Source organism: Eptatretus burgeri, chromosome 5 (genome assembly GCF_056783735.1).
Source record: "Eptatretus burgeri isolate ZD-2024b chromosome 5, Ebu_testis_v1, whole genome shotgun sequence".
Classification (NCBI taxonomy): Eukaryota; Metazoa; Chordata; class Myxini; order Myxiniformes; family Myxinidae; genus Eptatretus; species Eptatretus burgeri.
In genome coordinates, this window is record NC_140965.1 from 53,274,502 (window position 1) to 53,293,379 (window position 18,878).

At 42.2% G+C, this 18,878-nt stretch overlaps 1 protein-coding gene across 1 annotated transcript in view; it reads right to left on the reverse strand.

The window, feature by feature from the left end:
- Positions 1-5,095: 5,095 nt before the first annotated feature.
- The window catches only part of SQLE (squalene epoxidase), a 54,795-nt gene continuing 41,012 nt past the window's right edge, over positions 5,096-18,878 (reverse strand). The window contains exons 3-11 of the mRNA XM_085881862.1: positions 16,860-17,040; positions 16,612-16,708; positions 16,378-16,491; positions 14,018-14,189; positions 13,811-13,906; positions 12,016-12,158; positions 8,592-8,688; positions 5,636-5,723; positions 5,096-5,506 (exon numbers count right to left, since the gene is read on the reverse strand). Of these exons, the coding sequence (XP_085737988.1) occupies positions 5,314-5,506; positions 5,636-5,723; positions 8,592-8,688; positions 12,016-12,158; positions 13,811-13,906; positions 14,018-14,189; positions 16,378-16,491; positions 16,612-16,708; positions 16,860-17,040 (1,181 nt within the window). The 3' untranslated portion in view covers positions 5,096-5,313. The remainder of the gene's footprint in view (positions 5,507-5,635; positions 5,724-8,591; positions 8,689-12,015; positions 12,159-13,810; positions 13,907-14,017; positions 14,190-16,377; positions 16,492-16,611; positions 16,709-16,859; positions 17,041-18,878) is intronic.

The following is an 18,878-nucleotide window of genomic DNA, read 5'->3' on the forward strand; positions in this document are numbered from 1 at the left end:
GGTCAAAGCACAGTTAGGTGGACAGTCTGTTTTTACCACCTTTGTTCCGGTCTAGCTCCATCTATTCTCTCAGCCCTCCGAACCGCCCCAGCTCCTCTGGGAGGCATGAGGTCTTCCAGTAACTCCCTCCTGGTTTAACCTACAAAATTCAGGTTTACTGCCCACTTCCACTCTTTCATTCCTGTTTTTCTCCCATTTGCAAAACATAGCTAAAATCAGGTGGTACACCATCAGCTCATTTCATCCAACATCTCAACCCTTGATCTTTTCTACCACCATTCACCCAGCTCAACCTAACACCATTACAAGCAGGTTCCTGTGGTATGTATATATATATATATATATATATATATATATATATATATATATATATATATATATATATATATATATATATATATATATATATATATATATATATATATATACTCTCTCTACTCCTCTCTCCCCCCCCCCTCTCTCTCTTTCCCCTCTTGCTCATTCATTCCCTTAAGTGTTATGTCCAACTCAGGCCCTACTGCCCCACTTTCAGTGCATTGCCTTTTTATCCTGTCACCGATGGGCGTCGATTGGTGAGGGACGGGGGGGGGGACATGCCTCCCCCCCACTTTTTATTAAGAAGGGAGACAGCATATCGATTGTGCCCCCCAATTTTTTCATTGAATGTAAGTTATGTAACACTGGAGTCTCTGAATCTTTACTTTTTGCCAAAAACAACAAAAGAAAAAGAACCGTTAGTTTTATTGGTTTATTCTCTTCTTCTTCTTCTTCTAGTTTTTCTTTCGGATGCTCCCGTTAGGGGTCGCCACAGCGGATCATCTGTTATGATCCGCATAGTGATTTGGCACATGTTTTACACCGGATGCCCTTCCTGACGCAACCCTGGTCGCCTCTTACGACACAGGGATATGGTACACCTATTTTAACCGGGGTATACACCGGCCCAGTACACTGGTACTCATTTCGCCGACCTTGGAAGGATGACGGGCTGAGTCAACCCCCTGGTGTATTAATTCAAGCCACCAACGGGGCTATACTTAAACACACTATACTTAACCACACACTATACTTAAACACACTATACTTAACCACACACTATACTTAAACACACTATACTTAACCACACACTATACTTAAACACACTATACTTAACCACACACTATACTTAAACACACTATACTTAACCACACACTATACTTAAACACACTATACTTAACCACACACTATACTTAAACACACTATACTTAACCACACACTATACTTAAACACACTATACTTAACCACACACTATACTTAAACAAAACGTACGGGCATGTACTGTACTTAAACAAAACGTACGGGCACGTACTGTACTTAACAAAACGTACGGGCACGCACTTTTTTTTTTTTTTAGCACTATACTTAAAAAGCACTATACTTAAAAAAAACGTACGGGCACGTACTGTACTTAACAAAACGTACGGGCACGCACTATACTTAAAAAAAACGTACGGGCACACACTATACTTAAACAAAACGTACGGGCATGTACTGTACTTAAACAAAACGTACGGGCATGTACTGTACTTAACAAAACGTACGGGCACGCACTATACTTAAAAAAAACGTACGGGCACACACTATACTTAAACAAAACGTACGGGCACACACTATACTTAAACAAAACGTACGGGCATGTACTGTACTTAACAAAACGTACGGGCACACACTATACTTAAACAAAACGTACGGGCACACACTATACTTAAACAAAACGTACGGGCACGTACTGTACTTAACAAAACGTACGGGCACACACTATACTTAAAAAAAACGTACGGGCACACACTATACTCAAACGAAACGTACGGGCACGCACTATACTTAAACAAAACGTACGGGCACGTACTATACTTAAACAAAACGTACGGGCACACACTATACTTAAACAAAACGTACGGGCATGTACTGTACTTAACAAAACGTACGGGCACACACTATACTTAAACAAAACGTACGGGCACACACTATACTTAAACAAAACGTACGGGCACGTACTGTACTTAACAAAACGTACGGGCACACACTATACTTAAAAAAAACGTACGGGCACACACTATACTCAAACGAAACGTACGGGCACGCACTATACTTAAACAAAACGTACGGGCACGTACTATACTTAAAAAAACGTACGGGCACACACTATACTCAAACGAAACGTACGGGCACACACTATACTTAAACAAAATTTACGGCCATGCACTAGTGGAAATGATGAACGTATTTACAAATCAACAAACTATGTACAATAATTGAAAAGAAGAGAGTCCACGTCCGGACGGCAACAGATCTTAATCCCTCGTCTCCTGGTCTCGTGGTTTGTGAGAGGTAAAGAATTACATAAATGTTCACATTACAACTGATTTTAGCTCATTCCTTTGGTGAACCCTTTTGATGGCATGCAAATCAAGAACACAATCTTCAAAGATTGTGGTTCAATGATTTTCCGTGACTTCATTTTGATCAGAGCATCGGCGGTGTACTCTGTCGCACCTGTACGGACGCTTCTTGTGAAAAACTTACCGAACTTGCCCGCTTTGCAGAAGACGCATTTGTCTCAAAGGGCTTTCGGAACTGGAAAAAGGCTACAGGAAAATTCAGACAACACGAACGATCAAGCACACATTGGCTTGTCTTTGAAAATCTGAAATGTCGCGGAAGTCAACCTGGTGTCCATGTGCAGCTGAGAAGCAAACTGCTAGAAGAGCAAAGATCTGCACGGTCAGCACTTCTGAAGATTATCACCTCACTGCAATATTTAGCCCGACAAGGTTTTGCAATTCGTGGGAAGGATGCCTCTGAAGGGAATTTAAAAATGCTCTTCCAGTTGCGGGCCGAGGATGATGTAAACCTCAAGACGTGGCTGTCAAGGAAGACGACGTTCACAAGTGGAGAAATTCAGAACAAAATTCTACAGTTGATGAGTCATGCCATCCTCAGAAATATGTGCAGTAACGTGAATGAAATGTCTACTTAGTTCGGACTCTAACTGATGGAACACAAGATATTCAGGGTAATGAGCAGGAGTCGGTGTGTGTGCGCTATGTGATGGATTCCTTTGATGTTCAAGAAGATCTCATCAGCCTCTACCAAGTATCGTCAACAACAGGAGCATCACTTTGTAAGATGCTTCAGGATGTCCTAATTCGGTGTCAACTCCCTATTGAACACATTAGAGCGCAGACTTACGATGGGGCAAGCAACATGTCCGGAAAGTACAAGGGCTGTCAAGCACAGCGAAAAAAAACTCCAACTGCTGGCTGATTATGTTCACTGTGGAGCTCATGTCACCCAACTCATTACATCCAAAGCCCTACAAACTGCACCGTTCATAAGAGACGCCCTTGATTATGTCCAGGTACTCAGCAACATCTACAACAACTCTGGAAAATTCAAGCATCTGTACTTGAATATCCACGCTGACGATGCTGACACTCCTTGCCCTACACGCCTGAGGCCAATTTGCCCGACGCGTTGGTTAACTCGTTCTCCTGCCGTGAAATCGATATTGGATAACTATGAAGCAGTACTGGATGCCCTTCAACAAGCAAGTGATGACTTTGGTACAAACACGGCATCGCGAGCCAATGGTATTCGAAGTCTTTCATCAGGAAAGTGTGTTCTCAGTCTGTTTGCATCATTGCCCGTTCTCCAATCCCTTGAATACCTCAATAAGGCACTTCAGGGTTCACAAGTTACCGTCTCTGGTATGCTTACTGCTGCAAAGGTAACTGCACAGAATCTCCAATCTCTCCGTACCAACCAGACGTTTGAGGAGGTTTTTGAAGCAGCACAACAGAAGCTCCAGCAGTGCCAACTAGATCCAGTGACCCTCCCTCGTAAGTGCAAGCTTCCGAAGAGACTTGATGGAGGCACGCAGGAATACACTTCCAATTCTGCAGAGGAGGTATACAGAGTTGAATTTTTCAAAGTCATCAACAGCGCATCCGAGAACTTGAACGAGTACTTCACATCAACCGACCTCATGGTGTATTGGGACTTGGGTGAAATGTTCCTCTCTGGGTCATTCAAACCACAAATAGTCCGCAAATATCCCGAACTGTCGGATTCCCGAAAGCAAGAACTTGGCTTCTTTCGCAACCAGTTCAGTGGTTCATCTGTTGAGGATTACCGTAAGATATTTGTAGACATGGTGCCGGAAGTCCGTCGAATGTTCCCACAGGTAGAACGTTTGCTTCAGCTTCTATTGGTTTACCCAGCAAGTTCATGCGAAGCTGAACGGTCATTCAGCACACTCAGACGTACGAAGACTTGGTTACGTTCCACAATCACCCAACAACGCCTCAACCATCTCATGATCTGTCATGTTCACCGAGATCGTCTGACTGCACTTGACCCCCAAGACATTGCTACAAAGTTTTTAACTGGATCGGCAGACAAGAAGGTTCATATTTTTGGCAAGTTTTAAGGTAAGTTGACCGTACTCGTGTAATATCGATTTGTATGTCAGTCGAGTTTTCAGATTATGTTTAGTGAATCAGTTCAAGGGTCATGAGAAGGAGGCTTGATAAACAATTCTTTTTATGTATATATATATATATATATATATATATATATATATATATATATATATATATATATATATATATATATATATATGTATTTCTTTGATGACACTTGAAGCTTTGAAATTTGTATGATTAATGTTTAATTTCGCTCCGTCTGCTTACATTTGATAAAAAGATGGTCGATAGATGGTCAGATTAATTTAAGGGATTTGTGTGATCAGAAGGCAGCATGTCAACGAGCGTATAAAATCAAGACTTTGCAAGGGTAGACTTGCTGTGTCCACGCCGGCATGAAGTGGGCTTCGTGATCTGGACATGTAATGTCCCCCCACTTTTCAAAAGCAATTGACGCCCATGCTGTCACCTTTCTCTTCGATGAGCCACACAGTTGTGTTACATAATAAGTAAAACGCTGAAATCAGTGTAAATATGGAAATATCACACATCTGGAACTCACTCATTTGGCATTTCAATGGAAACAGGTCTGTATGCAAGTGAGAAAAAGAAATGGATAAAACAAAACGTGACAAAATATGAGATTTATAGAAACCAAATGCAGTATTCCTCAAGCTGTTATGCAGTAAATCTGATAACCTCCATCACAGGATGCAAACATACATTCTCAAACACAATTCATGTAGTTTTATAAAGGCCAATGAAAAATACCATGGAAACAGAGCCGAGGCTAATGCAAAAAAATATACAATAGTAGGCATAGCTCTGCACAACCATCTGCTCGTCGTCATTCATGGAAATACTTGAGCTCAGACCAGATAAGAGACAACAGAATCGAGGAGGCACGATGGAGCACAACTGCACTTGTGATGAAGGCTCGTGGTTTTGCGTACCATGGCTCCAGCTTGAAGGCAAAGTACACGGCATATAGTGCCACAGCACAAAAGTGTCCAATCAGAGTCGCGGGTTTTGGCGTCAACCTGTGGAAGCACATCCAAATTCGGGTGAGGATCAAAATGCAGACACTTCTCACATCAATGATTGTTAGGAAAGATAATTGCTTCATAGGTATGTGTGCAAAGTGTGCAGTGGAACAATCTGATACTCACACAGATAGTAGACCCACAGGGCCAGACACACATTTGCCACCCAAGCGGAAGTAGTGAAAGCAGGCCCGGCGCAGGTTCCGCAATGGGTCTGCAATCAATGTCAGCAATATAGGCTTTATATAATCGACCTATCTTCCCCTCAGAATTGACCCAAACATGGAGTGGTTCATTAAAAGAACATAATCATTAGTATTTTCCTTGTATTGTCAACAGGGCTCAGGGAAGTAAGCAAGTAAGGGAGATCAACATCTCACAGAGCTGTGATGTGTACATGAGTTGGAAAATTACAGGAACTCGAGAAAGTAAATTGGGAATTGAAATGTATATGCAAGTTTGTTGTACAGATGTTATTGTTATTTTCATACCCCCATGATGGGGGCATCAAGGCACCCACAAACATTTCCAAGCTGAGTATTCACTGTACAATGTCACTCCTCCATTATGACCTGTCATTATATTGTTGGAACAAACGCTTTTATACCAACACTTTCTTCTTATATTTAATGACCCTGTTTATTTTTTTTATTGTTACACGAGCAAATACCACTCACTGTTTCACTGACGGGAATACTGAGAAGATGCAGAGGGAGAAGAGTGGGGGAGATTGAGAAGGTGGAGAAGGGAGAGTGAGGAGAGGTGGGAGAAGGGAAGGCAGACGTGCGGTGGAGCGTTAATTACGATTCGTACAGCCTCATCAAAATGATTCTGCATAGAATAACAGTGAAGATGGAAACAAAATAATGACTCAAATCCATTTTCTACTGGCGAGGAAGGAGGGGGGAGCAAGAAGGAGGGGAGGAGGAGGGTTGCGCAAAGGGAAGGCAGCGTGAGGGGAGGGCAAGTTAAGGCAGTATGAGAGAAGGGTTCCACCGGACAAAACCACCGTCCAGACGACAGGTATACTTATGGGGTGAGGAGAAAAAGAGGGGGGAGAGAAAGTGGTGGAGGAGCGAGAAGGAAGGGACACTGAGGAGGGGTGGGGGAATGAGGGAGCAGGAGGGAGTGTGGAGCGTCGGGTGAGCAAGGAGGAGTGAAGGAGCGAGGAGTGGTAGGGGAGCGAGGAGGGACAAAAAAGCAGTATATAACAAATAAAAACATGAAAATGAATTACTTTTCAATAAGTCTTGTCATAACTCGGGTTGGATACAGTACATATTGCTTGTGGCAGGCTGTCCAGTTGAGGTTGGAGGCTGATTCACTTGGGATTTAAAAAAATAATTTAATATTGGAGACTTGAGTGGCTGCCTTCATTTTCTGTTCATAGACCTCCTTGAAACATTTCAGGACATTATCCATCTCCCTACGCACCTTGGAACTCACGCAGTCGGGATCGTGCTCATCGCGAATCACTCGCTCAGAATTATGAAGCACGAACCACTCGCTCTGAATGATGTGGTGTGGCAAAAGCATCCGCTTTGAGTGAAAGGTTCGCTCAGAATGACATAGCACAGTTGTTCTTTCTTTCTTTTTGGGGTTTAATGGCGATTTTAGAGCTGCGAGGCTCGAAATATGGCGCGCACCTAAACACTTCGAATATGGATGCTGGAGGCTTGTATTGCTAGTCCTGTTTCTTTGATGAATTTTAAAACTGATCGACAGAACGGGGGTGGTTCTGAGTCAGATGGCAAAACGCATCCGGTAGGCCAGACGACGTGATCCCAATGACACGGACAGAATGCGGTGGACGTGATGTGAGCTCATCGTACCGAGGGAAGAAAGAGAAAACATGAACCAAATCCCCGTGAACATTACACCGGTCACACAAGCCCGTTGGGTGACACCCTATCCTGTGAAGATTGAGGTTGGGGGAACAATGCCTACATGGTTGTTGTTCTTGTTGTTGTTGAATTAAATTAGCGCTGTAGCAAAAACGCATTATCAGAACACGCTCTACCTCGCAGCAACTGCTGACACAGTACATCCCATTCAGGACAGGAACTGCACTGCTGTCCACTCTGCAGCGCTCAGCAAGCGGCTTAAGTCCTCAAGCAAGCACTCCAATTGAATGGTTGGCAAGCGATAGCTCTGTCTGAATGTCCAAACTATGTCTGAATTAGAAAATCAACACTTTTTTAGGAGTCGGAACTGCAGATACTATCAAATCTGGAGCTTACATTTTGTAATTCTGGTCAGTTTAAGAGATTCTTTCGGTTATTCATATGTGGAAATGAAATAAATCCATGAAACGCTGGCATTTCCGGGTGTTTCTAAGCACTGAAATGTAAGCAGCGATTCGTAGCTATGATGAACAGGCATTCGATAATATGAGTGAGGAAAGTGAAAAAAATCTTGATAGTTAAGAATTTGTTGCGGCCTGTTCCAAGTCAAGGTAAAGTTGAGCAGGCCAAAACATATGGTGGCTTCAGACCTCAGCAAGGTTACCCAGAAAATGCCTTAAGACCCCAGACAGCGAGGTGGCCGAGGATCGCCTGATGAAGAATATAACTAAATAAGGCCGTTAATCATCTTCAAAAAGGATGCTTTAATTAACCCAAACACCCAATTTTCACTCTTGCACTTCCTTGGAATTTTCTTAGTTTGCATGCAAAGTTTCAGGCTGCTCGGTTGTATATTTTTGAGGTTATGGAGGAGATACACTGACACACGCACACGCACACATTGACCTTTATTAGTATAGATTACCTCATTTGGCAGTGCACCAATGTTGTGTCTTCACGGCATGAATTAAGGTTCAAAACCTTTTGTTTCGGAAACAAATGATCTCAAAAGAAAATTCTGTCACCAACACATCTCCCCACTATGACTTCATTGGCTCCCACTTCCCCACTCCCCAATTCCTTGATGGTGCAGAATCCTGCAGTCTCAGCTTGTTAGGAAAGCTAAAATGGTGACTTTCCTTAATCCTCAATGAAAGGACCTTTGCTCCTCGTGTTATGACAATTAAAAAGCACTTTGAGTCAGTTGGTCACTGGAATGTTGGATGACATTTCCTCACCATCGTTAGCAGCAAAGAGTTCATAGAGTGCTTGAGCAAGCACGTTCACCACAAAGGAATGCGACTTCCTTCTTCGCTGGTAGAACTGCCTCTTTGCCTAGAAAAAGTACACAAGGGCAACTTTGATTCACTGACTGCAAAAGTCTTCCTCAAAAGTGCAAAAACATTGTTTTGATGCATCAGTACGCATTTGACATTTTGCTTCGACATGAAAAACACCATTAAAATATTGTTTTAAGGATATTGGATGATTAAGAATGTTGATCTTCTATTGTATCTTCTTCCACAAAAATGGATACAGTACAATAAAATAGAAACAGAAGAGAACAGGTGGCCTTTGTCACTTTCCAATCCCAGCACTTGTGTACAAATATGTCTGCAATTTGTACAATATAATGGAGATAAACATAACAGGAACAAAACTAGAACAGCACTCAGCAGAGCACATACCTCTGCCAGGCTAAACAATTTACGTTTTGTACCCCAATGATAGGCTGGATCTGCATCTGGACCTGAACCAAATCTAATTAGTTTGTTCTCATCACCCACCGAACTTATCCATCAAGTTTTGTCCGCATCCATCCATAACCTTTTGAAATATGATTCCTGGTGTTGGCTTAATGGTTGGGGTGGTGGGCTTTGGATCCCAGGGTCCTGAGTTCAAATCCTGCTCAGCTGTTGAATTAATACCAGGTGGGGTTAACTCGGCCTGTCATCCTTCCGAGGTCAACATAATGAGCGCCAGCATGCTGGTATAATGTGACGGAGTGGGGACCCGTCCAGGATTGCGCCCAATAGCCACGGAGACTGCTTAAGCAGCGTCAACGCTCTGCACAGAGTATGGTCTCAATCTCCTTCTCCTCCTCCTCCTCCTTTTGAAATATCATGCAATATATTGTTTTTACTCAACCTCTCAATGATGAAGATTCACTTCAAAAATGTTTAAAATTCTCGTATCAGGATACGGATGCTCACCAAAATCGAATCAATTCATCCTCGTCACACACCCAACCTATCCACCAGGTTTCATCCAAATCCGTCCACAACATTTTTGAGATATCGTGCTATATTTTGGTTTTGGCCCTATCTCTCATCTTTCAATCGTGAAGTATCACGTGTAATTATCAAGAGAGTTGCTGAAGTATCACGATCCAGATTCGGATCCTGACCAAAAATGTGTGTTGCTGTTCTTGGCCAGTCACCAACATCCACAAGAAATTTCAGAACGATTGCTTCAAAAGAGTGGATAAAATCGTGCGACATAGAAACAGACGCTACAGACTAACATACTTGGTGAACTACTTTTGCCAAGTGAAAAACAGGGGTGAAAACATAACCTCCCTCCACTTTTGATAGCGGAGGTAATGAAATGATTTTGGAGTACGCCCATGGGATAAACATATATTAATCTTATTTTCTTCAACTTCGTCAAACAAACCACCAAGTGTTCTACTGTTGACAGTGACTGCAAGCAGAGAGGAGATTTGCATGAATACAAGATCATTTTCACCTACTATGGAGTGAAGCAACAATATCTTCTTTATTTCTAACTAGCAAAGGTACCCAAAGTTGCATACCAACATCAGGTTACCTCTCTCATCCCTTCTCCTCCCAACCTACCACCCCACACCCCCTCCCTCCAGACTCCCACCCCACCCCTTCCCCTGCCTCTTCCCACCCCTTCTCCTCCCAACTTACCACCCCACACCCCCTCCCTCCAGACTCCCACCCCACCCCTTCCCACCACTTCTCCTCCCATCCTACCACTTCCCCTCCCTCCTCCCATCCTACCACTTCCCCTCCCTCCTCCCAAACCATCCCACTCCCTCTGGACTCCCACCTTGTGGGAAAATGACTTTGAGACCCCTAGTAAGGTGTTGAAGATCTGGCATTCTATGATGAGAGCTTTATTGTAATTATTTTCATTGCTCTCAATGAAGTTGCACTTTAGTCACATTCTTTAATCTTTCCTTCACGAAATATAATTCTCCGAACAGGAGAAAAAGTTAAGTTTAATACTTTGGCAATTTGTAAATTTGGAGAGGGAGGGATCACAGGGTTGCTTGCTTCAAGTAAATACGCTTGGTTATAAGAATTGGTAATTTCTTAAAATTTTCAGATTTCACTCCAGATTTTGACAGTTATTTAGTCCACCAGCTCCAATCCTCAAATATGAAGACAGATTTTGATTACGGTATAAACATTAATTAGCCCATGAGAAGTCATCGTGGAAAATCACCAAGGCTTTTTGAGTAGGCCGAAACAAAATACCGGATCAAGACCCATTGTGAGGTGAACATGAGCTTACCAAGGGTAAGCCTGTTTTTGGTATTAATTTTAAAAGCTTTTTAATTATCTTCACAAGAAGTGTTTCACTTTACCAAAACACCAAGTTTTCATCCATTCACTCCCATGGAGTTCCTCTGGTATGCATGCAAAGTTTCAGGCCACTAGGTTTCATGGTTTTGGAGTTATGGAGGAAACACACACACACACACACACACACACACACACACACACACACACACACACACACACTGACATTTATTATTATAGATGAGTGCGAGAGTTGCTGACTTTCCCCTCCATCTATAGTCTGGCCTGTATAATTATAATCAAACCACGTTGGCTCGCGCTTCTGCACTTGCACTCGAGCTGGCTTGCAATGACTGCATAAGATCACGCTGCAAAGATTCACCCCCCCCCCAAATAAAAAAATAGATAGATTATGAGCACCTTCTCATGTGAGACACCACTTTGGGGATTCCCCTTGTAGGGAACTGAAAGGTGTGAGAATTTGCTCATTTTTGGCTGCAGTGTGATGTGTGTAGCATCCATCTGGAGGAGATTTTCAGTGCTGCGTCCTGTACTTAGCTTAGCTGATGATTCCAAGCAACATTTCCGTGTTGGCCCAACCGCTGGTATACTTGTGCCTCTAAAAGCAACACAATATCTCCTTGGGTAGACACATATTTGCACACTTGAAAACTTTAACAATCATTTTTGAAACTTAATCTGGAATTTTATGCTGTTATGTTTCCATTTCCTGATTTCATAGTTGGCTGCTCGGTTCATCTTGTGAAAATATTGCTTTTAATTTCACATCAGCCGTGATAAACAAAACCATTTTGTGAATGCCATTTTAAATTACCGCAGCAAATCATTTTCATTTGCTTTTTATCTTTTATTCTCAAGGTCTCCTCAACGAGCCCCATTTGATAAGTATAGCCTATATGAGAAGGTTATCAAATAAATAGATAAATACCAACACCTAAACAAGTGTTGCAAGTATGTTTGATATTTTTTACTGGCCACCAACTTCCCAAATCACAATGATATGTTGGCCGTGACTAAAGTCAAAGCGGAGATGGTATTTTCCCCACCAGGAAATAATCAGAAAATACTTACAACCCAAGAGCCTCACCCTCTGCAGAGCTTTTTCATTTGTGAGGTTCGGAAGGCCCAACATGAGCTCGTGCCAGATGTGTACATCATTCAATGCAACACTCATGCCGCCGCCAGTAAGTGGGTGTCGCATATTGTACGCATCCCCTAAAACGAGTACACCTGCAATGATCCGCATTGGGTATGATCAATGCCAATGGCTTAATTTACATCCTTATATGATGTAAGTGCATCATTATGCAAGATAATTAAACTTCAGGAAATTTCCCAATAATTATCTTTGTCATGTGCGATGGAGAGAGATTATGTTTTCACCTCTGTGGGTTTGGTTGGTTGTGTGCAGGATATCTCAAAAAGTTGTAGGGGGATTCAGATGAAATTTGATAGGCAGGTTGGGTATGTGACATGGAAGAATTGATACAATTTTGGTGAAGATCCGAATATGGATCCGGATCCGAGAATAAACAAGCTTAAATGAGCTAAGATCCTCGTCCTCTTAAATATGACGTCATAAACACGAATATGACATCATTGTGATGTATCAGGTTTGCGATAAATTATCTGTGCTAATGCCCGGCTTGATTCCCACAAACAAAATTCAAACAGCTTGCCTAGTTTCGGAGATAATGGTATCGGCGATTTCCATTAGCGGCGATATTATGACGTCAACTTTTTTTCTAGGAAGAATTTCCAAAATCGGAGATGGTTACTGCCTGCGCGTGGGCTTTCTGCATATACATGGCAAGTTTCACAAAGATCCGATGAAAACTCTGGGTCCTGAAACAAAAAAATAGGAATGACGTCATAAAAATTGATATGACGTCATAGTGATGTATCATATGTGCAGTAATTAATCTCTGCTAATGCCCTGTTCGATTCTCGCAAACAGAATTCAAAAAGCTTGCCTAGTTTCTGAGAGAATTTCTCAGTCGATTTCCATTAGCGGAGATATTTTGACGTCATAACTTTTTTCCTTGGAGGAATTTTCAAAATCGGAGATGGTTACTGTCTGCACAGGGCATTTTTACATATATACGCCAAGTTTCAGTAAGTTTCGATGAGAACTGTAGGCTGTGAAACAAAAAAGTCCACAAGAAGAAGATGAATAACAACAACGTGAGTAAGACTGAGAGATCCTCCACGAGGATCTAAAAAAATAGAATTAGTCATTCTTCACCATTGAGTGATCAGGCTAAAACCGATATCTCGCACGATATCTCAAAACGTTATGAACGGATTCAGACGAAACTTGGTGGAAAGGTTGGGTGTGTGACAAGGAAGAATTGATTCGATTTTGGTGAAGATCCGAATCCAGATTAGGATTAGAAAAAATTTTAATTGCGGAGATTATGTTTACACCCCTGTCTGTTTGTTTGTGTGCAGGATTTCTCAAAAAGTTGTGGATGGATTCGGATGAAATTCGGAAAGGCAGGTTGGGTGTGTAAAAATGACGAATCAATTCGATTTTGGTGAAGATCTGAATCCGCATCCGGATGCAAGAATTTTTAAGTGATTCTTCACCATTGAGCGCTTGGGATAAAACCGATATAAGGCACGATATCTCAAAAGGTTTTGCATGAGTTATGACAAAAACTTATTGGATGAGTTGGGAAGGTGACAAGAACAAGCTGATTAGATTTTGATTAAAGTTTGGATGCAGATCTGGCCGATGAGTGGGATACAAAACATAAGCTGTTCAGCCAGGTGGAGGTATGCGCTCTTTGAAGTGCCCTTCTAGTTTCTGTATGTGTTGTTCACAATAGAACAACAAATGTGACGGTGACCATGCACAGGAAAAACCTATCACCCACTACCTGCTTTATCGACTGGTGATGGAGGTAGAAAGCTGGCAGGCATGCAACGAAGGTGTGAGGATTGTAACGACTTGCAAAAGGCTTCCCGCAGGTGCTCTGTCAAAACAAGAAAAGGTTATGTTTGAATCCTAAATGGGAGCACATGCGATTTGTTATGTACAAACACGATGAGGGGTGATTGTATGCCAAAAAAAGAAGGGAACATACCTGGCAGATTGGGAGCTACCTCATGTAGCAAATAGTTCTTTGGATCACGGGGCAGGTTTCCGCGCACATCCACGAGGACACGAGTCTCCCATGAGCTGATGCGGTACACAAGGATAGGAGTTGAACCAGCCAACACCAATTCAGCATACTGTGATCTGTATTGCTGATAATCCTGCAGAGGTGGCAAAGAATGTCTGTTTTCTTCCGTCTCTTCTATATATTTCTTCCGTCTGTTATATATATATATATATATATATATATATATATATATATATATATATATATATATATATATATATATATATATATATATATATATATATAGTGGGGCAACTTAACATAACAATTGTGCATTTTGTGAGGAAAGCACCAAATTTGGCACACTAGTAGCCTATTATATTATGAACAGTTTTGGATATTGTTATGCTATATTTAGCTAAGTTGCCCCTCGAATACCAGCTAGAGTACCCACTGTTGTCCGTTGCTGTTCTAATGTTGTTGGCATTTTGAAGAAATCAAATTTTGGTTTATTTCTGTTTTTTTGTAGTGGCCTAAAGCACTTTTCAACACCCGCAAAGGAAGGGTGCCGGAGATTATTTAAAACTTCTACCTTTCACGAAGCTACAAAGGCTTAAAAATGTTTTTTGCCTAAAACACTCTCTGACGCTTCAGCAGTGGAAGCCACACTGCCCAGCCACAATATTGTGCAGGAGCACAGTTAGAAATTTGGAGGGCCAGGCCCAAACTTGTTAGAACACCAGCATGTGAGATAGCGGATAAATTGGTGAGATAGAACCACAGTAGATGGGGTTAAAGTTGAACACAAAACTTGTTTTTGATGATGTTAGGCTAGTTAGGGATGTTCCCCCTTGGCACCATTTTAGATCTCTGCTGCTGCCAGAGTTAAATGGTGTGGGGTAATTGGCTTTTCCGTGGACCCAATGTGTCCCAAATTGTTCGTGTACATCTATCAGGCTACTCCACCAGTGAGCCATGTGGGGCCATGCCACCTCAGTGTTCTATCAAGGTACATGCCTTAATTTTTCTCCCAGGAGATAGTTTAGCTTATGGCATTAGTGGGCCATGGGAGTGACAGATTCGTTTGGTAGGGTTTACAGGGGCAAGAGTTAGAGGATACAACAAAGGGATTAGCTGGGCAGCTCAGGATAGTGTTATGTTAGGATTGAGGCCTGCCTCCATACCTGCTGCTGCTGCATGCTCCAACCCCTGACGATGATACCGTCTGCTGGCTCACGACATCTGCTGGCTACTTACCTGCATATAGCTTGACTGTCAGCCATGCCTTGCCACATGCCAGTCCAGGCATGCTATTTAGCCATGCCAGTTTTGCCAGCTTGCCACCTTTGGTGCCATCGCCACTCACCTGCTGCGTTGTGCCATTTTTCTGGGCCAGAAAGGCCAAAGACGTTTGTTTGAAGACCACAAGGGCCATGGTCATTGTTGCTTGTTGGGTCATAAAGTTCAAGGAAAACAACTGTTGTGGATTCTTGTTGGGCTATAAAAGCCACAAAGACTCACCACCTGCTTGAAGGTCACATGGACCAATAAGACCTGCTGAAAGGCCATGTGGGCCATTTATGCAATTCGTTTTTGTGAGTCCTCCAAACCATTTTTAAAAACCCCAGTTATGGAGATGCAGTTGAACCATAAGGGTGCACTGAGTGCTGACAGGCCCTGTGGTCATCAAGTACACTTACAGGGCCAGGACCCAGGGTCCTATTAGTCAGGCGTTGGGGGTGGGGGGGGGGGTGAATCGTATACCAAATAGTGGAGCTAATTCACAAAATATTGCACTGCAGAATTGAGCACCTGATGGTGTTAAGCAAAACCACAAGGTCTACCAATGAATACTAACTGCTACATCCTCTGCCTTATCTACAAACAAAATGCAAATTTGACCATTTTTAATTAGAAGCTGTTTGAAAAAATTATTAAGGAGAATCTAAGGTGGTGCTACAGTGCACCTGTGAATTACGACAGGTAAGGTTAACTTTGCCATAAGTATTAACAAACACTAACCTACTCTTTTTCACAGGTGTGGTGGGATTTTTAACATCCACAAACTAATGCAAGCTGGTGGGACAACTGGCTCAATATCCTCTCCGAAGGATGGCAAATTTATTGATGCAACATCCTGTCTGTGAATGTGCTACCTCAAAGCAACCCTGTCAGCCAGTCAGCCAAAAAAACCCCCACTGCCCCCCCTTCTCCATCCACCCCCAAAATAAGTCCACATTCACCCTAATTCTTTTCATGTTCTCTCATGCTCTGGTTTAATGATGAAGCCAACAAAGTTTTCTTTCTCACTGCCAAGCATCTCTGGATGTGCTGGCACTGACCTGCATGAGAAAGCCCATGAAATGTGAGTGGATGCTGACAGAGGTTTTGATGAGACTTTTGCGGAACTTGGAGAAACAACCATCAGCTATGATTGTGAGTGGTGTTCTCAATTCCTGTGCAAAAAAGACCACCGACCATCACGAAAACGAAAGTGAAATTGACAACGATAATTTACTCTTCAACGTAAACTGGTCTGAAAAGCCACAAATGTTGCAGACAAAATTCCAACTCACCTTCACTTCTCCACTTTGCTTTTCACGGTACTCAATCCCCAGCACCTTGCCATCCTCCTCAATGAGTCGGAGAGCAGTTCCCTCAATGTAGCACACACTGTCACAGTTCATGCAATGCTGTCCTTAACTTGTCATTTGTTATCTCTTATTTGATGCATATGTCGATATTTATTAATTCAAGACGTTTTCTCTGGTCTTAGTTAATATTCATTCATGTGCTTCAAACTGCCCTTGACCTCAGAGCTTACGTGGAATGGGTCTGGGCTTTTTTGCGTAATCCTGAGATGAAGCGCCCATGATGGAAAGCTTGACCGCATTGCACTTTGCCGTCAGCACCTTCAGGGTATGGGATCTGCACCTCTTGTCCAGTCTCACCATCATGAACTATGTATCCGTGCACTGCCTGGACATCCGCCCCTTGTATTGCATCTGCAGAGAAGTATTGATGGATTAATATTTACACTAAAATCCTAAGGTTAAATGTTTGAGCGACATATTGTAACTTTACATCATACGATATCGAAATTTACACAACTGCAATGCAATTTTTGAAAATAGTGATTGCATTTACTAACTCACAAGTACAGCAATGATTAAAATCGATACTTACGAGCATTTTGACCAATTACCAAGTAATTGTATTTACTTCCTCCAAAAGCAGCAATTATTAAAATAAACAGCGGGATTCTGACAGCACTCAGATATCAGACATTGCACTAATGTTATGTGGGGCATTAACCATCAAAAATATATTACGGTACTGCAAGGCAAACTAGGAGTTCAGTAATCATGAATCAACAAGGAGCTGATAACCTCAGTCCCCCTCCTTTAGGGTACTATGAGGGATAGATCTGTGTAATATGAAAGCTCAATGTTTGACGGTTTTTGAAATATCACCTACACAAAAGTACATAGACAGATGATCGGTTGATCTTTCGGACGGAACTCATTTTAATGTCCCTCTCTGACCTTGTCGGAGGGGCGAGGCACAAAAAAGAGAAGATCATTTCCAATGGTGGCACACACACAAAACCCAGTGGTGAACAGAAGGTTGCAACTGCCTCTGCTGCCCAAACAATCAAGTCAATCAGCACATGCTTGATACATCATCTCAAAGCACCTACATACTGTTCCTGCTGCCTTGATTTCAGAATGAGACATTGCACTGCCACTTGCTCAGTTAAGAAAAGTATTAAAGTAGACTGAAGAACTAGTCTTGCTGGTGAGGGTGAGTGTCAATCTGCATCGATAGACAGGTAGAACTAGACAATAAGTAGAGCGCATACCTCCACCACGTAATGCCTGATCCACATGAATAACACTATTTTGCTCCAAATAAAAGTTAACACCCAAAATGTCAGTTTCTCCTTGCTGAATAGAGTAGGCCATTCGTTGGCATACCTCAATCAACATCCTGTTTAATTAATCCGTAATTTTAATGTGTTCTGGTAAATTTAATGAAATTGTTAATAAAGAGTTAGTTTTCTGTAACGAGCTTTGTGGCACAAGTCCTGTTTCATTTGCATTTGGTGGAACGACCTGTTTTCTCCAACCACTCGGAATCAGGGCCATAACTAGGTTTGTGAAACAGGGCGTGGTACTTTGAGTGGTGATGACTACCGAGCACATGACTATATACATGCACACCATATATATAGTTACATCTAAACGAATAAAAGGCAGTGTGTGTGTCATTATGTCAGTGTGTCCCCTCCATAACTCCAAAACCATGAAACCTAGCAGCCTGAAACTTTGAATGCATACCAAGACAACTCCAAGGAAGTGCAGAGTGAAAATTGGGTGTTTGGGTTAATTAAAGCACCCCTTTTGAAGATAATTAACGGCCATATTTTATCATATCCTTCATCAGTCAATCCTCAGCCACCTTGATGTCTGGGGTCTTAAGGCATTTCCTGGGTAAGCTCACTGGGGTCTGAAGCCACCATGTTTTTTGGCCTGATCAAAAGTGATTACTTTTGCTTCATGTTCCCACAAATTTTCTGGAACTGGGACATCAAAGTTTTTGCAGATGTGCCAGCGGATTACATTTTAAACTCTGTTTTGTCATTGTGTGTATAGCTGTTCTGACATGTTTGTGTGTGTGTGTGTTCAGTCATTAAGTGGAACATATCATTCTCTTTACCAACCCCACCTCCACCCCTCACCTTTCTCTCTTCTGTCTCTCTCTCTCTCTCTCTCTCTCTCTCTCTCTCTCTCTCTCTCTCTCTCCCTGGATGGATCTGGATGGTGGTTATCTCCATATGTGT